This window comes from Rhinatrema bivittatum, chromosome 2, assembly GCF_901001135.1.
Source record: "Rhinatrema bivittatum chromosome 2, aRhiBiv1.1, whole genome shotgun sequence".
Classification (NCBI taxonomy): domain Eukaryota; kingdom Metazoa; phylum Chordata; class Amphibia; order Gymnophiona; family Rhinatrematidae; genus Rhinatrema; species Rhinatrema bivittatum.
The window spans coordinates 208,136,995-208,162,471 of record NC_042616.1 but is presented as its reverse complement, the minus strand read 5'-3'; the positions used below and the strand labels follow the sequence as shown (position 1 = coordinate 208,162,471).

The 25,477-nt window shown below is 44.0% G+C and overlaps 1 protein-coding gene across 1 annotated transcript in view; it reads right to left on the bottom strand.

Annotated features, from left to right (window-relative positions):
• DNAH11 (dynein axonemal heavy chain 11) overlaps positions 1–25,477 on the bottom strand; it is a 725,796-nt gene that overhangs the window by 103,749 nt on the left and 596,570 nt on the right. The window contains exons 67-68 of the mRNA XM_029589065.1: positions 12,951–13,115; positions 9,471–9,611 (exon numbers count right to left, since the gene is read on the bottom strand). Of these exons, the coding sequence (XP_029444925.1) occupies positions 9,471–9,611; positions 12,951–13,115 (306 nt within the window). The remainder of the gene's footprint in view (positions 1–9,470; positions 9,612–12,950; positions 13,116–25,477) is intronic.

Below are 25,477 nucleotides of genomic sequence, written 5' to 3'. Positions count from 1 at the left end.
GGATGGGCAGCCAGTGTAGGATTTTTAGGATTGGTGTGATATGGTCCTTGCGACGAGTGTTTGTAAGGATCCTAGCCGCTGCGTTTTGCAGCATCTGAAGAGGTTTGGTGGGCTTCTTCTTCTGGGATGGTGAGGGGCATAGGTGTGGTAAGGGCAGCTACATATGAGAACAGAGTTTTTGGGTCATATAAGAAGCCGTGTATTTTTTTGGCGTAGAAATCTCGTTTGGTGCGGGTAATGGATGTCCTATAGTAGCTCATTGCAGTTTTGTACGAAGCAAGTGAGGAAGGGGAGGAATCTTTCCGCCAGCGTTGTTCTTTGTGTTGTAGATCCTGTTTGAGTTTCCTTAGTTCGGTTGAGAACCAGGGTTTCTTGTTCGTGCGGGCTGGGTTGATAACTTTTGTTGTTACAGGGCAAATTCTGTTAGCTACTGAGTGTGTAATAGTTTGCCAGGAGTTCATAGCGGTATCCGCATCTGAGAAGTCCAGTTTAATTAGTTCTTCGGCCAGGCTGTTGTTGAGAGTGTCCATGGGACAGGGTTTCCTGAACTGGATCGAGGATTTAGTAACAATAGGGGTCAATTTTTGTTTTATAGATAATTTTGTAGTTATCATCGAGTGATCTGACCAGGGGATGGGGGTGCAGGAAGGAGGGGTGATGGGCGAGATGGTTTCGTTAGTGAATATTAGGTCAAGCGTGTGGCCTGCCTTGTGTGTGGGATTGTTTATAATTTGTTTGAATCCCATAGCCTGGAGAGAAGAGAGAAGGGCTTCGCAGTTAGATGATAGGGTAGGGGAGTCAACATGGATGTTGAAATCTCCTAAAATAATTGCCGGTGAGTTAGTGTTGATGTGTTTGGCTATGGTTTCGATGAGTGGAGAAGGGTCGGATTCTAGGAGCCCCGGGGGGGCGCAAATAAGGCAGACTTGAAGCTGGGAGGATTTGAATAGTCCGATTTCTAATTTGGTCGTCGATTTGAAGGCTTGCTGGGACAGTCTCAGTTCTTTTTTTGCTATTAACATTATTCCACCCCCTCTTTTTTTAGGTCTGGGGATAGAGAAGATGTCATATTGTTGTGTTGGCAATTGGTTAATTATGGCGGTGTCTGTGTTTTTTAGCCATGTTTCGGTAATGGCACAGATGTCCGGTTGGGTGTCCAGGAGGTGGTCGTTGAGCAAATGAGATTTTTTTGAGAGCGACTGTGAGTTGAAAAGGGTTAAGGTGATTAGAGATAATCCTAGGAATTGTGTTAGAGGGGAGATCATGATTGGAATCAGGGATCTCTTTGATCGTAGATTGAGCACGGGGGTATTCGCTCTGTGGGAGAGTAGGTGAGGGATGATCTGAATGGGGAAAGTTTGTAGCATGCTGTCTTTTAAGAAGAAATTGCTGGTGGAGAAGATTGTTGGATGACTACTGGGTGTTGGAGTGGCTTGATGAGTGCTAGATGCTGGAGTGCCTGGACGAATGCTGGATGCTGGAGTGCCTGGACGAATGCTGGATGCTGGAGTGACTGGACGAATGCTGGATGCTGGAGTGACTGGACGAGTGCTGGTTGCTGGAGTGACTGGACGAATGCTGGATGCTGGAGTGCCTGGATGAATGCTGGTTGCTGGAGTGACTGGACGAATGCTGGATGCTGGAGTGACTAGAAGATTGCTAGAAGAATGCTGGATGCTGGAGTGACTGGAAGAGTGCTGGATGCTGGAGTGACTGGACGAGTGCTGGTTGCTGGAGTGACTGGACGAATGCTGGATGCTGGAGTGCCTGGATGAATGCTGGATGCTGGAGTGCCTGGACGAATGCTGGATGCTGGAGTGACTAGAAGATTGCTAGAAGAATGCTGGATGTTGGAGTGAGTGGAAGCATACTGGATGCTGGAGAGGATGCTTGATTGACTGTACGAATGCTGGAGTATTGTTGAGTGTGGGAGTGGGTGGACGACTGCTAGGGGAGAGCTAAGGTGGATCGCTTGGGAGTAAGAACGGTTGGAGTAATAGAGGGAGGTAGCGAGTGTATCGTCTGGTATAGTCTGGAACCGTGTGCTGAAGCGCACGAAGGAGCGCACAAAGGGGCAGGCCCCTTTGTCGCGCTCCTTAGGTGCGCGACGCCTCGAGCCGTTTCAGCCCTTTAAAGGGCTCTGGGGAGGCGTCAGGGCTTCCGGGGAGGGCTTACCGGTGGCTGCTTCCTTCTGCCGTCGGTTTTGACGCCGCTGGGTTTTTTTAATTTTTTTAAATTTTGTGTTGCCTCGAGGCCTCGCGAGAGGCTTGTCTCCGGTCCACCTCCCCTGGCCCCGATAGGCCGACGCCGACCGCGTGGGGAGGGCCGACCGAGCCGAGGGGAAGAGCGGGTTTTTTAAATTTTTTTAAATTGTGTTGCCTCGAGGCCTCGCGAGAGGCTCGTCTCCGGTCCACCTCCCCTGGCCCCGATAGGCCGACGCCGACCGCGTGGGGAGGGCCGACCGAGCCGAGGGGAAGAGCGGCGAAGCAGCAGGTAAAAGGGTGCGCCTCGAGCCGTTTCAGCCCTTTAAAGGGCTCTGGGGAGGCGTCAGGGCTTCCGGGGAGGGCTTACCGGTGGCTGCTTCCTTCTGCCGTCGGTTTTGACGCCGCTGGGTTTTTTAAATTTTTTAAAATTTTGTGTTGCATCGAGGCCTCGCGAGAGGCTTGTCTCCGGTCCACCTCCCCACACATAAGTCTCAGGGCTTGCAAAAAGGGGCAGGGAGGGGCGAGGCGGTCCGGGGGTGGGGGGTCAAGCTCCTGGCATAGCGGCCATATTGGCCGCTGTGCCAGGGATTGCGCACCGGCAGTTGGCCGGCACATGCAACTGACTTCTGCCTCAGGGCTGAAGTAAGTTTTGTGATAAATCTTCAAAGTTAGGGGGAAAGGGCAGGGGAGGTAGGGAAAGGGAAGGGAAGGTGGGGTGGGGGGGTTGGGAAGTTCCCTCCGAGGCTGCTCCAATTTCGGAGCAGCCTGGGAGGGAAAGGGGGAAGGCAGTGCGTCTCGGAGCGGGCTCGGCGCGCGCAAGGTGCACAACTGTGCACCCCCTTCCGCGCGCCGATCCCTGATTTTATAACATGTGAGAATAGAGCTGAGATCTTGGAGATTTCAGAAATCATAGACTCCTGTTCCTTAGAATATGCTGTGAATATTCAACCTTGGGCCTAGATCTACTAAGCTGCAATAAAAACTGTTTATTGCACAAAATAGCCATATCGTGGTGATATCGTGCAATATTCACGATAGTGTGCATTTTTTTTTAAATACTACCCCAATTAAAATTGGCTGCTTTGCATATATTAAATTAACTAATACATACAAATCAACTATTACATAGTTAATTTCATGCAAATAAAATAATGCAGCTGACTTCCACTGCAATAAAAGCCCCCCGGGGGTCTTGTGAGACCTCCGCCCACTCCTCATGCATTGAGGAAGCACAACTCATATTGAACCTCAGTGGGCAATTAAGGGACTTTTTCATGATATTTTAGGTTGTCAGAATTGGGATATTGTTCACTGCTCGCACTTACAATGGCTAATGTTCCTACCATTTGCTAGTGAGAGAGGAGCCAGCACACCAAAAGTTGGAGGAGGCGACACTGAGCATGCATGTGGTGAGATGGAATAAAGCACTGCACCGTAGTCCATGACCACCTGCAGTTTTCTGCTGAAGAAGCACAAAGAAACTCATGTTAATTACCCTACAGCATAAAAGGAAGTTGGATCCTGAAATGCACCTGTAGGATATAAAAAGAATATTTGGTGGTAAGAAATTCAATCATGAATCCCCATTTTTTGATAAAATTATACTGACTTCTAGTTATGTGCAGAATGAAGTTTAAAGTACTATGGGCCTGATTCATCAACACATTTTCCCATAGATACAAAATGGGAGAAATGCTTTAGTGAATCAGGCCCATAAGTTTGGTATTTAAAACTTTAGCTACGGCTCATCCTGATAATCTTTTAAGACTTTTAATTCCATATCAGCTTTCGAGGATGCTACGTAGCAGTAATTAGGTCCTTTAAAAAATTTCCCCACTGAGATTCGTCTGGACAACACAAGACAGACCTCATTTATGCATCGCGTGTCCCGGGGTTTTACGCTCGTTGCCGGGCCTTTATGGTAAATTTAGAAAGCTGCTGAAAACCTGGTTGTTTAAGTAAGCTTATGAGCACGTGGAATTGGTTGGATAAGTTGGCTTAGGTAGCATTATTTATGAATGCTTTTTTTTTTTCTTTTGATGATGTTTTATTTTATTTCTATTTGATTTTCTATTGAGTTTATATTTTGTTTCTGTTTATACTTTTATGAATTGTGGGCAGTGATTGTAATATATCAATGTGTTTACATGCTATTTGTCTGTTAATGTCTGTTATTGGAGATGCTTGATTTTGAGATCTCTTTTTTTTTTATGTCCGATACTCAGTTTTATTCTGTGAACAGCTTTGGTTTGATGAAGAAAGGAAATGAGTAAACTAAAGGTAAAAGTGACAGCAATGAGAGAAGTGCCTAGATGTTCAACCACGATGCACAGATAGTTATGTGAAGCCAAGCATAGCCCATAGGATGTAAGGACTTGTTATTAGCCTTCATCTGCCATCACTTTCTATTGCATCATACTGGGAACTGGGAAGGCCAAACTATGGCCTAGATTCATCAAATTGCAATTAATTTTGCAGAAATAGTGCCTGCAATAAAATAAAATAGGTGTGGTTAGGCTAATTTCCTATCTACTGCATCCCACAGGCAATTTTCGTGAAGCGCGATATGTCACGCGTTGAGTCAACGCGTCATTTTACGTGGCACATGTGGATTTATGTGTGGTGTGTTATTTTTTTTTTTGTTTATATATACTGGCTTCCAGAAGCTGCCTCTTTGAGAGTGTGTCAGGCGTTGGAGAGGGGAGAGGAGAGTTGGATAGTGGGAGTAGGAGCTTTTTCAGAATGAATTACCCGAGTGCATTGTTTGGTCTTCTGTTGTCATCTCTTTCCCTTTACTTTGGTTTTTTGTCTGTTGGAGTGAAAGCTTTTATTAGTTTGTCCAATTTGTCTGCCTGTCTGTCTTCTTGTGCAGGAGGAGTGAGGAGCAGTAGTGGTGATGGTGAGGAGGAGTGATAGTGGTCGTGGCGGTGGTGTGGAGGAGTGGAGAGGATGGCGTGTGAGAGGCATGATGAAAGAAGAGGAGGAGGGAAGAGAGGGGGAATAGGGAAAGGAGACGGGAGGATGAGAGCAGGAGTGCTAGGAGTAGCAGTAAGAGTAGGGACAGGGACAGGAGTAGAGATAGGCAGGAGGGAAGGGATATGAGGAGGTGGGAAGGGGATAGGAAGGTGAGTATGGATGCAAGCTAGGGATAGACTGAGAGGGCAGAGGGGATGGCAGTTGGTAGGGCAGGTGCAGGAGGCGGAGTGGAGAGGTCAGTGGGAGCGAGAGTGAGGAAAGGGATGACACCTCTCTGGAAACAAAAGTGGCACCCTGTTCTGGCAGCCAGGCAGCAAGGTGCGCTCATCTGAGGGCTCTGAAGCTCAGCATGGAGGACAATGAAATGATCATTGCAGAGGTCCTGGAAAATTATGCAGTGCTGTTCGGCAACCATGTGGCCAAGACAATGAAGGCAGCCAAGGGTCAGATCTGGTGCATGATTGCCTAGGCCGTATCCAGGCACAGTGGCGTGAAATGAAGTGCAGAGCAGATGGTCCACAGAACATCAAGGCGCAACTAAAAAGCAAGGTGGCTAACTGCAACAAGTATATACATCAGACCGGAGGAGGAGCCCCTTGTCCCATCATACTGACACCAACAGAGGAGCACCTCATCCAACGGCTGGGACCAGATGCCTTCAAAGGCATGGATGAGTGGCTGGACACCATGAAAGCCAGAGCCGGTAAGTTCATCTCACCTGTTAATGGCAAGACTGCTATGGTTCTCCACATAATATGGCATAAGATGCTCACATTGATTGATGCAAAGTGTGCATCTGATGCAAAATGGTCCATGTGTACATCTTAGCCTTCATACTTATGTGTTCTTTGTTTCCACAGCTCTTGCCCAGGACTCCATCAGTCCCAGCCATCAAGCCCCAGGGACCTGCAGCACTTTTCCGTGGCCCCTTACTGATGGATGTACAGACTCACTTCAGCAAGGAGGAGGAGCAGCAGCAGCAGCAACAGCCTTCTCAGCAGATGCAGATGCTTTCTCACCCCTTGGCTCAGCAAGCCCGCTCAATGAAAGCCTTAACATATCCGGCTTCATTGATGACCCAAACCTGCAGTGGGAGTCAGCTGTTCCAGCACAATCCACCTCCAGCATACCACATCACCAGCAGGAGGCAGCAGGCACCGAGCCAGAGCAGCCTACCAGCCCCATTATGCCACGTTTGAAGGCCAAAACAGCAACTCCAACCACATTCAGCACAGCACCAGTGCCAACACCAACAGAATCCTTGATGCATAAGCAGCTGGAGAGGCTGGAAAGGAGGCATGGTGTACACCTTCACCACATACGGGTAGAGCTAGTGCACCTGAGGAGGGCTGTCAACAGTCAGACCCAGGCCCTATGCAATGAGATGGCAGCCCACACGCAAGCTCTCATCAGTGGCAACATCGATTAATAATCTGACCAGCATCTTAACCCTCTTTCTCCAATGTATGCTGAAGCCTCCAGCTGTGCCTTCCCCAGCATCCCAGGACTCCATGCCCTGCAGCAGTTCCCAACTTGACAGATGCCCCAGGGGGAGGCCCCCCAAAGATATGCCATCCCCAAATGGCAAACCACGACATGGCAAAGGGCATGATGCTGCAGAGATGGTGACATATACTGGCAAGTAATAAGACTTATGGAAACAAGCCAGGCTGGGCCTCACTACAGAGAACCTGTGCCGGCTTGCTGATGGGGATGCTCTACTATCTGCCAGTGTTGTCCTGCTACCAACTCTAATGTCCTCCTTGATGCTCTGCCCGTACTCTAGCTTCCTTGCTGCAGTCTACAGTCACGGTCCTGCTGTTTTCTCTTCTCATCAGGTCTGATCTCCTGCTCCTGATGCTGATGTCTCATCTCATCTCATCCTGATGCTGCCTCCATGCTGGTGTCTCATCTCATCTCATCCTGATGCTGCCTCCATGCTGCTGTGCCTTCCCCTGGGGCTCAGACCTCCATGCTGCTGTATCTTCTCCTGGGCTTGTCGGGTTGCCATTTGAAACAATGTATGTACAGGTCTACATTCAATGTGCTGCTCATTTCAGTTACAATGTCATATGCTATTTGATATCTTGTCCTTGCAGAATGTGATTACCAAAGACATGACTTGCTTTGAATCTGTTGACGACATTTGTTGTATAATAAAGTGGTCACGGGTTTTAAAAAAACACTTTCTGATTGTGTCTTTTCATTGTGTGATTTTTGTCTTACGCATTCACTAGGTAAAAGGTTGGGGACCCACATGACCTTCCATGCTAGAGTGCCATTGGCCATTCCAACTAGGCACATTTCTGGCTTGCAAGACCATATGGCCTAGGCCTTACAACTGAAAGCTCATTGTATGCTCCCAACGAAGACAGCAAGAGCTAAACAGGAAACTTCTTACTATGGAGCTTCACTATTAGATCCTGTTGGCTTTTCCAGAGAGCTAACTCTTGGGTACATGGGCATGTATGTGAGATGGACACTAGCTAGGCATTGCACATCTCCATTTGCTGTGCGATGGAATAGGGATAGAAATGCTTGGCTAGAGGTGCTGTAGCTATGTCTTCACTCTGTTAGGACCAATAAGTTGTATAGCTATGTGAAGCTCATAGTGCAGCTATTAAAATCCATTAGCCTCTTCCTTTGTGCAGATATATCACACCTCTGACCAAACAATGGGCCTTTTCTGTGGCTCTAGCATTGAATGCTATCATGACATAAGTCTTTAGTCAGAGGCCTACTTGATAAGTACATAAAGCCCTAAGTCTGGTTCATTTCTAGGCAGCATAAATGTGCAGCTACAGGTAGCAGGGCCAGAGAATATATACTGTACATGTAAATATTGTGTGGTGTTAAGGTGAAGTTACACTAAGCACCCCAAAAAAACTTTACATTGGGCCCCTTACTTGTGTCCTAAGTCCATTTAAAAGGCAATGTGGTCCAAACCCTTTTTAGGTCTCACACTAAACAAAATATGTCATCTACTTTCAGCCTTCTCTAACACCCTGTCTGCTGCTGTGTGTCAACTGAGGAGGAGTGAGGAAGTTGTGTAGGATAGAGAATCCCTACAGGCCAAGAGCATACAGCTAGGAAGCATGCTGTTGGTTGGGTCCAGGCAGACTTGCACAGACTGGCTATCATCCCTGTACTGGCCTGGGTTGTTCATCTGTATATACTTGTTAGCTAAGGATCATCTGATCATGCCTAACTAACTGGTATTATACAGATCCACAACCCAGGCCAGTACAGGGGTGGCAGCCAATCTGTGCAAGTCTACTAGATCCCAACCAACAGCAGGCCTCCTAGCTGTCTTTTCTCGGCCTGTAGGGATTCTCTATCCTACATAACACCCTCACTCCTCCTCAGTTGGCACACAGCAGCTGACATGGTGTTAGAGAAGGCTTCAAGAAGACAGAGGTGCATAATCATGAGGCAGTGTAGTGGACAAGTGATGTGGCTCCTGTTAGTAGCTGAATCTGTCTCCTATAATCTGCTGGAGCTAAGTAGCCCCTATTCTTTGGACTCATGCTGCTATATAGGGGTAGATAATTTATTGGCCTAATCAAGTAGTGTGTACATATAGCAGAGAAAGACACAAGTGAGGGGGTCCTTGTGTGGCCTTTACTACGCTAGGTTATTGTGAGGTAGTGCTCCTAGTATTCCCCTATATAATCTGTGCAGAACCAGGCTAGACGCCTAGTCCACCTTAAATTCCTTAAGGAGAGTATGCTCTATGGGCGCGATCCTGCAGGGCAAGTGGAGTTCAGAGGGAGTAACCAGAGACTGGGAACCATATTACTAGCTGACTATGCTCTAAACGCTGGGGAGAGCAAAAGGAGAGGGAAGTAACCAACTCCCCTTTATTACATCTCTTTCCAGTGACCTCCCCTTCCCATGTTTTCCCGGGGCAGGCAGCCAATCAGCAGCAGACACATACAGATTTAAAATTAGAAATGCAATGCTTGTTTTGAAGATCCATTGATCTCTTAACCCATTCCTCCCTGAATCCTCATATGCTCCCCCTCCATCAAGCCTCTTTCTCCTCCACAACAAACCAAGGTGACAGCTGAGGGAGGGGATAGCATTTCCAAGTGCTCCATTATCAATATTGAGTGGGACATGGCCCAACCACCTTGGTATTTGCAAAAGAAATATACATCTGCATTACAAATTGTAACATCTGGCATTTGAGCAAGGCATATTGGGGCTTAATTCAGTCAATTTTAATAAATAAAAAAAGTCAGTCAGGTGGTACTTGGATTGAACAAAGATTATCAAATGTAGTATTACCTTCAGCGAGAACTGATAGATGGGGTTGATTTTACTAAGATCATTAATAACAAAATAGAGAAGAGAGGCTCTTGCAGCTGCTGGTCTATAATGCTCTCTGGCCTCATTAATTTTTATTTCATTCTCCTTTGCTTCAGTCACCTGAATGAATGACAGTAACAGAAATAAAATAAGCAAGGACTACATTACCACAATTATTATATAAACAATAACATAGTGCTCCTATAAGTTTGTAGCAAGACAATTAGATAAAAGTGGAAGAGACAACAAGAATGCAAATTTCACTATATGAGTGATCAAATAAATGATGCTGGTATAGTGAGTGTTCATTTTAAACTATACAAAACAAATGCAGGAAACATTCTCTTCCAAATTTGCTAGTGCTAGAATTCAGATGAGCAATTAATTTTTAACACTGATTAAAGATTAATGTGAAACAAAGAATTTGTTTTGTTAACAGTTTGTTATGATTGTGAGTGGTGCCTCAAAGTGGGATAGTAAGTTGCATTTTTAGGACTTCTTTTCTTTACAGTGAAATACTATAGAAATGCTTTATGATGGATGCTATCTGCTTGTGTTCTTTTTTGTTTATGCATATAAAATTTGTGGTTCCAGGTGTTCTGTATACACATCCAGTAGTTGCAAAGGAAAACTGCATTAGCACTTTATGTATTAATCAGCAGAAGTTGTGTAACCTTTTCTCTATTTGGTCAAGAAGCAGTATGTTCTGGGACATTTGGTTAACTGTATGAGGACCCTCCATTTTGTGTCATTAGCTCTCAGATTTTCCTGCAGTTCCTGTTATATCTTTCTTAGAACTCACAGGAAGCATTGCTTTTTTCACACTGATTCAACCTAAGTATTCAAAGAAAGTATCAATGTAGCTATAACAATCTCTGCACTATGTGTCAGTTATTTCCATTTCTTCTTCCAATAAGTTCTCTGTTTTCCAGTTAGATTTTTCTTATTGTTTGGAATTTCAGAATCGAGACTGAATTCATGTATGAAGCTGAACTAGAGTTCAGGTATCTGTATGGTTGGGCAGTGTGACATGTGGCAAGGACAGAATAGAAGGAAATCATGCACACAGAATTCTGCAGCCAGGACTAAAAATGCATACAATTCCATGTGTAGAAAATGTATGCATGTAAATTGTCTACGCATGTTCAGATTGAAATTGGACACGCAAAAAGCACAGCAGGAGAAACTGGCAGCAGAAACACACACAGACGCCAACATATATGCCCTATGCTCCCCCCCCCCCCTACATTATTTTATTTTAAAATATTTATATTCTGCCCTACTCAGACCAATAGTTCAGGGTGGATTACAATATTAAAACACATACCATATAGCACATTACAGCAATCTATAGCACAACATACAATGGAGTGGGGGAGTAACCTAGTGGTTAGAGAAGCAGGCTACGAAGCGGGGAAACCACTGCCGCTCCTTGTGACCTTGGGCAAGTCACTTTACCCTCCATTGCCTCAGGGTCAAATTTAGGATTGTAAACCCTCTGGGATAAGGCAGGTACCTGAATGTAATCCACATTGAATGACCAAAAGAAGAATATAAATCAAATAAATCAAATTAAAAAAATGGACTGAACTACTGTTCAAAAATCTGAAGTGGTAAGAATATATTTTAAACTATGTATTAGTTTCTAGAGAGACAACGTAAGTATTGCCTGAATCTGGGGCTTCATTGAGAGCTGTACATCCAAAATAACCCCTAAATCCTGTGTAATGATTTCAAGACCTATGCCTTTAAACCTAACCAGTCATGTATCCTTAGGGAAGTCCCTCAGACTGACCCCACAGGATTTCTGTTATTCCAGTATTATGTTTATTCAGAATGAACCACTCATCTATGGTCTGCAGACAAACTGTCAAACATTCAAAAGCACTGTCCAATAGCACTGTCAAAGTCAGATCCCACTGGAAACATAAATTGCTCATTATGGGCTGGATTTTAAAAAGGTTATGCACGTAAATCTGGAGGATTTGCACACGTAACTGGCCTTGCGCGCACCGGGCCTATTTTAAAAAGGCCTGGCGACACGTGTAAAGCCGCGGGACGCATGTAAGTCCTGGGGCTTGAAAAATGGGGTGGAGGGGGTGGGGCGTGGGCGGTCCAGGGCGGAGCGGGGACAGGCTCCCGGCACAACGGCCATATTTGCCGCTGTGCCGGGGATTGTGCGCCGGCAGTTGGCCGGCACGCCCAACTTGCACCTGCCCAGAGGCAGGCGCAAAACGTAAAATAAAAATTTTGGGGGAGGGTTAGAGTAGGGCTGGGGGGGGGGAAGGGGAAGGGGTGGAAAGGTCAGGTTAGGAGGAAGGAAACGGGGGAAGGCAGTGCGGCTCAGCACGTGCAAGGTGCACAATAGTGCACCCCTTTGAGCGCCGACCCTTGATTTTATAACTTGCACGCGCCTGCATGCGCACGTTATAAAATTGGGTGTACATGTGCACGCGCCGGGTAGCGCACGCGCACATGTACGCCCACGCGCAACCTTTTAAAATCTACCCCTATCTGCATACATTTGAGTCCTTATTCCCATGGCTCACAGTACTGTGCCTAGAGGTTGCAGGTACAAATTAAACAGTACTAAGGAAATAGAAGACCTCTGCAGCATCCCCACCAAACTAGTTTTCCCAGCCAAAACTATCCTCCCCCCTTGACACATTTGAGAAATTCTGTCTGCTAGGTAAGACTGAAGCCACCAAAGCACATACTCCCAGACCAGCAGCCATATACACACTCCCTCCTTCCCCTTCACACACACATTCCCCAGCCTTTAAAAACAAGTATTGGACGAAAAGAATGCTTCTGGAAATTCTGTGTTCTTAAAGGAGTACATCTCTCCAGTCTTGTTCAGTCATGTTATTGCCTTCAGGAAAGTCACCTATGATACTGTAAACTGCTCCATCTGGCAAATTCAAGAAAATAAGGATATAGCTGCATGGCATGTCCATATTAAAACCATGGTTATTTGCTCCCAGAGGTGCCAAAAGCCCTTGTGGCAGCACTTGCTGCCTTGAGGAGTAATCAGATGGAATAAACACGAGGAGTCCCACTGGACCCTACCTGATGCTTCACGAGCATCATGAGAGCCAGCGCCCACCACTTAAAAAGGGTGGGAGCCAACCTGCTGCTCCCTGACCTGGAGAAAACTGTGAGACACAGGCAACATATTTCCCCTGAACAGTACTCTATTTACAGTAATGCATTTGTTTCTTACTTCACTATTGAATTTTTTTTTTTTTGTGGAAGATAAGATGAAGCCTACAAAAAGCAACCCTGCAATACTAACATCTGCGAGGTGTTGAATAAGAGTCAGAAGCAGGCAATCAAAGGTGGTTATTAAAGACATTATGGTCAACAATTCAGGCAGAAACAACAGCAATAAAAACTGAGCAATTTACATTGTTTAAACTCTACATCACCCCACTTTGTTTCAAAACACCATGGTTTTACCTTGCATTGTATTTCTGCTGCTGTGCATTTTGTTGTTTCAAGTTTCTCCACCAGTTCTGTGTCACCCAAGAAACTGCCCTCTGCAGCTGACAGGCGAATCAAGAGCTCATCCTCCACGCGCTTCAGCTCAATCTTAAAGGTGTTCTGTTGTTTAGTCAGTACAGACTAGAAAAAGAAAAAATCAGGTTTATGATTAAAGGTAAATAAATATCTGTTCCAACTAAGAAGACCCTCATATGGCAGTCCCTACAAAGAACATAAGAAATTGCCATACTGGGTCAGACCAAGGGTCCATGAAGCTTAACATCCTGTTTTCAACAGTGGCCAATCCAGGTTACACGTACCTAGCAAGTACCTAAACACTAAGTAGATCCCATGCTACTAATGCCAGAAACAGTGGCTATTCCCTATGTCAACTTGATTAATAGCAGTTTATGGACTTCTCCACGAACTTATCCAAACCTTTATTTAAACCCAGCTATGCTAACTGCCCTAACCACATCCTCTAGCAATGAATTCCAGAGCGTAATAGTGCGTTGAGTGAAAAATAATTTTTTCCAATTTTTTTTTTAAATGTGCTATTTGCTAACTTCATGGAGTGCCCCCTAGTCCTTCTATTATCTGAAAGAGTAAATAACTGATTCACATCTACCCACTCATGATTTCATAGACCTCTATCATATCCCCCCTCAACTGACTCTTCTCCAAGCTGAACATCCCTAACCTCTTTAGCCTTTCCTCATAAGGGAGCCATTCCATTCCCTTTATCATTTTAGTCACTCTTCTCTGTACCTTCTCCAGTGCAACTATATCTTTTTTGAGATATGATGATCAGAACTGCACACTAGGTGCAGTCTCACCATGGAGTGATACAAAGGCATTATAACATTCGCTATTTTATTCACCATTCCCTTTAACATTGTTTACTTTTTTGACTACTGCAACACACTGAGTTGATAATTTCAATGTATTATCCACTATGATGCCTAGATCTTTTTCCTGGGTGGTAGCTCCTAATATGGAATCTAACATCGTGTAACTACAACAAGGGTTATTTTTCCCTATATGCAACACCTTGCACTTGTCCACATTAAATTTCATCTGCCATTTCGATGCCCAATTTTTCAGTCTTACAAGGTCCTCCTGCAATTTATCACAATCCACTTGTGATTTAACTACTCTGAATAATTTTCTGTCATCTGAAAAGTTGATCTCCTCACTCTTGTATCCCTTTCCAGATTATTTGTAAATATATTGAAAAGCGCAGGTCCAAGTACAGATCCCTGAGGAACACCACTGTTTATCTTTTTCCACTGAGAAAATTGACCATTTAATCCTACTCTCTGTTTCCTGTCTTTTAACCAGTTTGCAATCCATGGAAGGACATCGCCTCCTAACCCATGACTTTTTAGTTTTCTTAGACGCCTCTCATGAGGGACTTTGTCAAACGCCTTCTGAAAATCCAAATACACTACATCTACTGGTTCATCATTATCCACATGTTTATCCACCTTTTAAAAAAAAAAATAGCAGATTTGTGAGGCGAGACTTCCTTTGGGTAAATCCATGCTGGCTGTGTACAATTAAACCATGTCTTTACTTTACTTTAGAACAGTTTCCACTATTTTTCCCAGCACTGAAGTCAGGATCACTGGTCTATAGTTTCTCAGATCATCTTTGGAGCCCTTTTTAAATATTGGGGTTACCTTGGACATCCTCCAGTCTTCAGGTAAGAACATAAGAAATTGCCATGCTGGGTCAGACCAAGGGTCCATCAAGCCCAGCATCCTGTTTCCAACAGAGGCCAAAACCAGGCCACAAGAACCTGGCAATTACCCAAACACTAAGACGATCCCATGCTATTGATGCAATTAATAGCAGTGGCTATTCCCTAAGTAAACTTGATTAATAGCCGTTAATGGACTTCTCCAAGAACTTATCCATACCTGTTTTGAACCCAGCTACACTAACTGCACTAGCCACATCCTCTGGCAACAAATTCCAGAGCTTTATTGTGCATTGAGTGAAAAAGAATTTTCTCCGATTAGTCTTAAATGTGTTACTTGCTAACTTCATGGAATGCCCCCTAGTCCTTCTATTATTCGAGAGTGAAAATAACTGATTCTCATCTACTTGTTCAAGACCTCTCATGATCTTAAAGACCTCTATCATATCTCCCCTCAGCCGTCTCTTCTCCAAGCTGAACAGCCCTAACCTCGTCAGCCTTTCCTCATAGGGGAGCTGTTCCATCCCCTTTATCATTTTGTTTGCCCTTCTCTGTACCTTCTCCATCGCAACTATATCTTTTTTTGAGATGCGGCAACCAGAATTGTACACAGTATTTAAGGTGCGGTCTCACCATGGAGCGATATAGAAGCATTATGAAATAGAAGTATTATGAAATAGAATGGACGATTTTAATGATAGTTTACAAATTTTGACAACCAGTACCCATCTCACTCACACCCACTCCCCCCCACCCCTCAACCTTTCCTCTCTCCTCCCCCACACACCCTCAAACCCACCCCTCCACTCTCCAGTCCATCTCCATCTTCAAATGCCCAACTTCCCATCCCCTACCTCCCATTCCACGCCTTTCTTCACTGAAATAGTGTAACAGAATAACGTAGAAGGTTAAACCTCCATGTACCTAAATGTTCATAAAGAAACCTCCCTCCCAAAGTTATTCTCCATTTGCAAGTTAACTTTTTCTCCCCCTGTTACATTATGTTCTCCCAGTTACCACACCCTGTCACAATGTAAGCAACTCAACTCGTTCCATGTAAACCGACGTGATAACGTGTTGAATGTCGGTATATAAAAATAAATAAATAGATCTGACATTTTATTTTTTTAGTTCTTTCAGAACCCTGAGGTGTATACTATTCAGTCCAGGTGATTAGCTACTCTTTAGTTCATTAATCTCGCCTACTACATCTTCTAGGTTCTCTGTGATTTGCTTCAGTTCATCCAAATGATCACCCTTGAAAACCATCTCTAGATCCAGTATTCCCCAACATACTCATTAGTAAATACAGAAGCAAAGAATTCATTTAGTCTTTCTGCGATGGCCTTATCTTCTGTAAGAGCCCCTTTAACCCCTCAATCATCTAACGGTCCAACCGACTCCCTCACTGGTTTCCAGCTTCAGATATATTTTAAAAAGCTTTTATTACAAGTTTTTGCCTCTATGGCCAACTTCCTTTCAAATTCTCTCTTAGCCTATCTTATCAATTTTTTACCTTTAACTTAACATTGCTTATGCTTTTTCCTATTTTATTCAGATTGTTACTTCTTCCAATTTTGAAGGACATTTTTTCGCTAAAATAGACTCACCTTGCCTTTTAACCATGCCGATAATTGTTCAGCCTTCCTTCCACTTTTCGTAATGCGTACAATACACCTGGACTGCACTTCTAAATGGTATTTTTAAACAATGTTCACACCTGTTGTACATGCTTAACCTTCCAGTTTTTTTTCTATTTTCTTCATTTTATCAAAATTTCCCTTTTGAAAGATAGTGTTAGAGCTTTAGATTTACATATAGGAGATTTTTTTTTTTTTAATTCTTTATTTATAGTTTTCAACATTTACAAATTTGGAAATACTTACATTCAATCTTGGAATGAAAATATATTTCACTGGTTATCTAGATTATTCACTTGTTATTTGTAAACAAAATTTACGAATATTTATTCTTACCACAAATTATTTCAACACAAATGAATCTTTAAGAATAACCTTCCAATTTTAACATTATATTCATTAGGAATCTATTTAGAAACCTGAGACTAAAGGAATGAAATATTAAAGGAGAAAATAAATAAAGAAAAAACCTTTTCTATAATCTAATAGCACAATCAGCTTTTTCCATTCCTAGTCCTGGATTTTAGGTATCTACAGGGGAGGAGGTCGCAGGTTGCCGTGCTTCTAGAAATAAACGTAATTGTTCTACCTGTGTAAATACATAACAATCAGTTCCTCTCTTAATGTTACAACAGCATGGATATTTCAACACAAAAGAGTATCCTAAAGATATTACTCTGGATCTTAATTCTAAGAACTCACGCCTTCTATTGCGTGTAATCGGCGCTAGGTCCGGAAATATCTTAATAACCTGTCCGTAATATAACGTAGGGAACTTTTGAAAGTATTTTTTCATCAGTTTACTTATATCATACGTGGAAACAAAGGAAACAATTAAGGTTTCCCTTTCTAATATTTGTACTGAAGATTCCTCCAAAAAACTTGTCAAATTAGCTGGAATTATTGGGGTAGCTGTTGAGGTTCTTTTCTTAACAAAAAAACAGGAATTAAGTGATAACATATTATTTTTTTCTGTAAACCCCAGAACCTCAACTAAATACCTCTTAAAGGTTTGAAAAGGGATTTCACCCGCAATTTTAGGGAAATTCATAACTCGTACATTTAAATGACGAATGTTATTTTCTATGTATTCTAATCTTCTAGAACAGGTTAATTGATCCTTTATTAAACAATTACTCACACTTTGTAATGATTTCACATTTGTTTCTATTTGTTCTATTTTAGTAACAACTTCACTTGTCTGATTCTGTACACCTTGAAATTGTTGTTGTACATTTAGGGAAACTGTATCAATTTTCTTTTCTAGTCTATCTATAGTAGCACTTAAACCATTAACCAAGTCCCAGATAGCACCTAAAGTTACCGTCTCTGGCCTGCTGTACTCTGGCCTCGTAGCTTCTGGACCTTCAGTATTGAGGACTCCTTGATGTTGAACTGCTGCCACTCCAGCTTCTTCCTCATTTACTGATTCCAACACTGAGCTGATTCCTTCAGGAGCCGGAGTTCGTTCCTCTCCCAAGGTAGATGTCTCAATCAGCTCTCCATCTGCGCCGCGCTGAGCGGGAGGCGGTCGTGCATCCGGACTTAAAGAGGCCTCCTCCAAGGAAGCCCCTAGTTCTCCTTCTATAGGGCTTCCAACGGGTTCATTGGAACTCTCTATTTTCTCCAGCTGCGTCAGATATCGGTCAATTTCTAGTTGGAGAAGAGGAGGTAAGGGATCTTGCGGGAAAACCCTTACTTTCCCCTTCCTCTTAGGTGGCATACTCACAACTAGACGCCGGCACTGACTTGTGCAAACCTTTCCAATGTCTCAGGAAACGAAAACAGAGCTGCCCAACAATCCAGCAAATCCGGCCAAAGCTGGTCTAAGCCGTGCGCACCCCTTAGCGCGCACGGCTTGGCCGCGCGCCGGCAGCGGCGGTGCGCCGGAAACACGCTGCCTTTGAGGCGTGTTTCGGCTCCTCCCTCTGGCTTCTGGGCTCGGGGGGAGGTGGATGTCCCGGCCGAATGTGGAGCGCAGCAAACTGTTCTCCCGATGGTACTCACAGGCACGCCGCCTTTGAGGCGTGTTTCGGCTCCTCCCTCTGGCTTCCGGGATCGGGGGTAGGTGGATGTCCCGGCCGAATGTGGAGCGCAGCAAACTGTTCTCCCCTTATATAGGAGATTTTTATGTTGTTTCTGTATTTGTATGCTAGCTGAAATCAGAGTACTTTACACCAAATTACATACTGGTACAATGAGACTCTTCTCCAAAGAGCTTACAATCTAAGTGGGTTCTTGAGGCAATGTGAGAAAGTGATTTGGCTAAAGTCATAATGAGTGTAGGATCAGGATTAGAACCATAACCTCCTGGCTTCCAGACCAATACTTTAAATACTAGGGATCTGGTCCTGTAGAGCTACAAACAGGCCTGGTTTTCTGGATATGCATAATGAGTATATATGAGATATATTTACATACAATGGAGGCAACACATGTAAATCTATCTCATCATGTACATTATGTGTGGCTTTTGAGATCCAAAGTTTGCCACTCCTTCACTAGGACATCCATCCTTCCATACAGAAATGAAATCAGAGTCATGGCAGCATGAGTTAGACGCTGGGAAGAACACGGCAAAATTTCTTGTTAATTTCTAAAAAGAAATTTTCACTATGCCTTCTAAACGCAAAGGAAAGGTGAGGGTATATCCAATGGAGCCATTACCCTCACCGATTCAACAAAAAATTATTCATTTTCTAACTACACCTACCAGACCAGAAGCTGAGGAACCCATTGGGCCGAGCGGCAAGGGAGAGTCTCTTGTGCTCCTGGAGGAGGCATCGCTGAGCCCCGATCTGAGGAGGCCACCAGCACAGAGGGAAAACAGAGGAGAAGTCGGAGTTGACCCAGGAAATGCTACTGAGTCCGGGGTCGCCTACGAAGCCGAAGGGAGCGTAAGCCTGGAGACCCCATGGTTGTCAATGCCACCGGCCACAGACCTCAGCACGAAATCCACTGAGAGGGAGGAGCAGAGAGTGGAAGAATGGCTGAGGTTGGAACAGCTAGTCGGAGGCAGTACTGTGGACTTTCCATCATGTGGTGAAGCAGGTATGGGAGAGAACAGTATAACGGGAAGACCCCCGTGACCCTAGATGGACTCTGGGATTTGGTGGTAAGGTTCAGATCTGATATGAAAATTGCTTGTCAGAAATTGAGCCGAGCCAGTGATGAACAACATCGTGATATTTCTGCTATAGGGAAGAAATTAACTGCGACAATTATTAGGGTTTCCCTAATAGAGAAGAAGGAGGAAAAGACACAAGAATTCAAGGCCGCCATTGCTAAAGATCGATTAAGGTTGGATAGATGTATGGAGTCTCTCGAAAATAACTCTACATCTGTTAAATTTTCCTCGTATAGTAGGAGAGACTCCATATAATACATTAAAGAAATTCTTTGTGGAGGTCTTAGGTTTCTCTGATAGTGATATGCCTGTAGTAAATACCTGTTATTTTTTACCTCTGTCTAGAAATAGAGATTCAAATATTCCTTTTCAAGTGGATTTAACTAATTTTTTAGAAAATTCCAAATTGGTGGTTATAGATAAAGGCACTTTGTCAATTTCTTTGCTTATGAATCATGAAGTAAATAAAATTATGAAAGTTTACTTTAGGAAATATCCTATCAGTTACTATGACTATTGTTAAAATATTTCCTGACTTAGCTTTAGCAACACAGCAAAAACGAAAAACATTTCTAAATCTTTGTCAGGAAGTAATAGCATTGGGATATACTTTTCTGTTATGATTTCCCTGCAATTGTTTAATAAAAAAAGAGGGATGAATGTAATATTTTCTTTACACCGGAGGGTTCATAGAGTCTAAAAGACAAACCACATCATCCCCAGAGCCATGATATTAGAATAGTAGGTGTCTCATACTGCTTAATCTTATTGTTTACCTTCTAGAATTAATGGTATTATGACTCCCATATCGAGCCTGTATTAGAATCATTGAATGCTATTTTTTGTTTTAGATATCATACATTATAACGATGTGGTTTTTGTTATTCCTGTTGGTGTTTTTTGCAATTTTTTTGGATTATGTGAGATATCTGCTGTTTCTGTTATCAACTGTATTGGTTTGTAAAAATTTTAAAGGCTATAAATAAAGAATTATTAAAAAAAAGAAAAAGAAAAAAAAGAAAATGAAGTCAGAGTTGCTAAGCCTTATCTGTTCAAGGGTACCAAGTTACTGCATTGCAATTTGTTATTACAAAAGAATTTGGGAGTATGCCTGCTTGAAAGATGATACATAAAACTGTATCTTAGCTACACCTTTACAAGGAAAGCATAATCTAGGTGATAGCTGTGGGTTATGTTCTACTTTAAAATAAAAAGTGACAAAATACCATATGTACTCGTGTATAAGTCAAAAAATTTTACCCCAAAAATCGATCCTTAAAATCGCGGTCATCTTATCCACGGGTTAATCCATATTAATGCCGGTATCATAATGCAAGATGCATGACTGAATCATTCGCACGCTCTTCTGCCTGATCCTTTAACGCACCCACTGCTATGAGGACAATGACGCTCTTGCAGTTGCACAGGTGCATCCTCCCCCTCCCAAGCCAGGGTCTGATTGGTGCACTTAGAAACATGTGGTTCAAAGCGCACCACTGGGACACACCCTGGGGAGGAGGGGGGACAGCCTAAGCGACCAAATGTTTGTCGTCATCCTCATAGCAGCAGTGAGTGTTTGAGTTAAAGGATCCAGAGAAGTTTTAGGGAGAGACAGTGTCCTACTGCTACATTGGGACACTGCGGGGGAGGAGGGAGGACATTTCTGAGCAAATGCAAGTGCCATCGTTGTCCAGATAGCAGTGGGTGAGTTAAGGAATCGGGAGGCGGGAAGAACTATGATAGGGGGGACAGTCATGGGGGAGGGAGGGAAGGATTCTGACAGCAGGAACACACATGAGGGAGGGAAGGAAGGATTCTGACCTTAGGGACAGACACGAGGGAGGGAGGGAGGGAGGATTCAGAAAGCAGGGACATCCATTAGAATAATGTCATATTACCCTCAGGAAAATGAGCTCTGAGAAGAGAGAGAGCGTCTTACACTGCGTCGCTGAAACTGAAGATTATTGAACATGCAAAGGAGACCAATAATTGTACAGCTGCAAGAGAATTTGACATCAGTGAAAAACTCAGAGACTGAAGAAAAAATGAAGAAAAGCTGCCTGAAATGCCAAAGTTAAAGAAAGCCTTACATTTCAAAATTGCACCTTTTGATGGAATGGAAAAGGATTTGAATGACTGGGTAATGGTATGCAGACAGAATGGCTACATTGTGACTCACTCGAGCATTAGGATTCATGCCCTTTGAATGGCAAAAGAAGAAAAATATTCAGCAAGTGAAGGTCTGAAAGAATTCATAGTATCGTCTGGTTGGTGTTCGTGGTTCATGAACAGATGTGGATTGTGCCTTTGTCAGCAAACAGTTTCACAGAAACTGCCTAAACAGCTTGATGAAAAGATCTGTTCATTCCACAAATTCATTATTCAGCAGAGAGTAAAGAATCATTTTAATATGAATAACATTTGTTATGATTGTGGGACCCTTGGACCAGGACAAGTGATGATACTAGCACTGAGAGATGGCCCCCAATGGATCTCGCCGCCGGCAAGTGGAGCTATTGAGGACAACCCGGCTGGAGCTTCACCTATACCAGCCCTTGTTCCCCACAGGTTGAGCCCTTGGGTGCCGGGGCCAGCAGGACTTAGGTGTAGATTGCCTCATCGAGGATGGAAGTACTGAAGATGAAGACAAGGCCAGAGGTCCAGATCAAGGCAGGCAGCGGAGGTGCGGAATGAGAGGCCAATCCGAGGATCCAGGGCAGGCAGCAGTAAAGCAAGGACGCGAAACCGGGCCAAGAGTCGAGACAGGCAGCAGGCAGGTAGAGACGAGAAGACAAGCCAAGATCAAACTAGGGGATCATGCAGAGGAGGGAATCACAGAAACTGGAGGACGAGAAGGAGACCGGAATCAGGAACGGAGGCACAGGCAGGAAAGCAGGAACTGGAACGCCAGGACTCAGGAAATCAAGGACAGGAGCAGGAACAGGAATGGAACCAGGATCAGAATCAGGAATTGAAGTCATCAGGAACAACAACTAGCACTCCAAGGAGATGACCTGTTGCAAAGGCAAGGAGCTGGAGGCTGATACAGGGTTTAAATATCCCTCTGGAGTGGCATCATTCATCGGGGCTGGGCCAAGGTTTCCCATCACGGCCCCTTTAAAGGGTGGAGTCTCCCGTGCATGCGCCTAGGGAGAGCCCCACTGGACGGAGGAAGATGGCGTTCATCGACACGTCTGAGGCCGGGGTTGGCCGGCCCTGGAGTGGGGCATGCTGCATCGGGTGGCGGCGGCAACCGGCAACAAGGAAGGTAGGGGGACCAGCCGTGACTTGTTGTGTCTGGGAGCTGCAACAACATTGGTAATATAGATGTACCGCCGATGACATTTGATATGCCTGGCAATTACACTGTAGATGGCATTGGTGAGACCATATTTGTAAAAACAATTGGTCATGAAAAGACTCATTTCATAGTGGTCCTGTCATGTTTTGCAGATGGCACAAAACTGCGACCAGTGGTAATTTTCAAGAGGAAAACGATGCCGAAGAACCTAAAAATTCCAGGAGGCGTAACTGTTTGGGTTCATCCTAAAGGCTAGATGGATGAGGATGGCACAAAATAGTGGCTGTGCAAAGTGTGGGGTAAGTGACTAGGTGCAGGACTAAGAAAACAACTGTCACTATTGGTGTGGGGCATGTTCCACACACAGATAACAATGGATGTGAAGGACGATGCAAAGAAAATAGCAATCACATTAGCAGTGATTCTAGGAGGTCTGACATCAATGCTCCAGCCGATAGATGTCAGTCTCAACAAACCTTTCAAGGACCAATTGCAGCATTTATGGCAACTATTGTACTTAAAAAAAGTTTTTTCAAATTTGGAGAATTGTTATACCATCAAGTCAAGGGTGACCCAATAGGGTCATCCATGGCCCCATCAGTTGCATGCCTATGTGTTAATCATTTTGAGTGTCAATGTATATATAAATCGATTTTCTGGAAACATACAGTATTTTGGGGATGATATATAGATGATATACTAAGAATTTGGACAGGAACTTATGACCAGTTACAACAGTTTATGAAATGGATCAACACTGTAAATCTCCAATTTTCTGTTGTGTCAGCCGGCCTCAGAACTCACGACCAGCCTTCATTACTCGGCCCACCACCCTGCCGGGGGCGGGCCCCGGCTCCTTCGCCACATAGAAAGAGCACTTCCAATGCTGCTCTCCTCTTCTGGCCCTGAGACGCGGCTAAGACGCTGCCGCCATCTCCTCCTCTCTCTTGGCTCCTCCTCTCTGATTTATTTAAAGGGCTCATGGCATGCTAGACTGCTGGCCCTCCCTGATGACATCTGCCAGGGCCTATATTAGGCGAGCCCTGACAGTCAGGGCTCGCCTTGGCAATAGGTCTTCTCGTTCTTTGCTCGTTGCTGGTTCCTGTTCCTGTCATCATTTCCTGTCTCCTGTTCCTGTTCTTGTTCCTGGTTCCCCTCGACTACTCCTCGTTCCCTTGGACTGATTCCCCGGCATTGACCTCTGCTTCGCCTGGAATACTCTTGTTCTGATCTCCAGGCTCCAACCTCGGCTCCTGGCACCTTGCCTCCCTGCCGCCTGCCCAGACTCCAGCTTGCCTTGGACTCCTCTCCAGTATCCTACGGACCTGGCCTCTCAGGCTTTGGCCTGTCTTTATCTGGGCACCCCTGCCCTTCTCTGTTCCTGTTTGGTTGTCTGGACCTCTGGAACCTGGCCTCGTCCAAGACCGTTCTTGGCCTTCAGATACCTCTGCTGGTTCCTGGCGAATCCTAGTCTACATCAGCTGGGAGTCGTTACATGGAAGCCCACCTAAGTCCAGCCAGCCCCGGCACCCAAGGGCTCAACCTGTGGGGAACGTGGGCTGGTATTGGTGAAGCTCCAGTTGGCCTCAGTCTCCTAGCCTGCTCCGCCTCCTGATGGTAGGGACCCATAGGGCTTGCCCTGCAGGTAGTGTCAACCCCACCTTGGGCCAAGGGTTCACCTCCACAGACCACGCCGTGGTTCAAACATTTTCTTTTCAATGTTATCAGGAATGTATTTCTTTCTTGGACCTTTGGATTTGTAAGAAACAGGGTATGCTGCAAACTTCGATTTTTAGAAAGTCCACCGATAAAAATACTGTACTTCATTATGATAGTTTCCATCCAAAACCTTTGAAAAATAATATTCCAGTGAGTCAATTTTTAAGATTACAGCAGGTTTGCTCCTCAATAGATGAGTTTAAGAATCAGGTAGAAGTGTTAATGAAAAGATTCCAAGATTGAGGTTATGCCCGCACATGTGTTAAAAAAGCGTATAAACGTGCTAATTTGCAAATCGTGAAAATTTGTTAATTTCATGTCTTAGATCACAATTTCCAGGTTCATTTGTACAATTCCATTTTCAAATTATTCTAAGAAAATTAAGGCAATTATATGCAGATTGGGCTATACTAAAACATGAACCCATATTTAAAGATCTATTGGTTTTTGCATTACAAAAATACTACTCTCTTCGGGATCAACTTGTCTCTTCAGTTTTACCTAGATTAAATGATAACATGCCAGAAATGATGGGACAAATACAATGTGGTAATTGTTCAGTTTGATTTACGTGATATCTCAATTTTTTGTTAAATACCACTAGTGGATATATAAACTCCCTGCTAGGTATGACTGTGATCCACACAATAAACTCACAAAAATAATTAAATCAAAAACAATTATTGTATTTTTTTAAAATTTACAAACAGACAAACGTCTCAATAAATATTTTAATGGCGGAATTGGTAGTTTCATATGATACGTGCAGGTACCTTCCTGGTTACCATTCAATGTTGTAATCATTAACTGACCACCATCCCCCTATTTTTTTTTTTATATATAGTGAAACTCCAAAAAGCATTTTATGTAGGCTCCTAAAATTCTTATCCGGTAATTCGGTAGCAACTACTGGATAAGACTTTTAGGAGCCTTCAGGATACAATCGATTATGTGCAGCAAAGTACAAAACATATCTGGGGAGAAGGAATTGTTACCGAATCATCTGATAGGTGT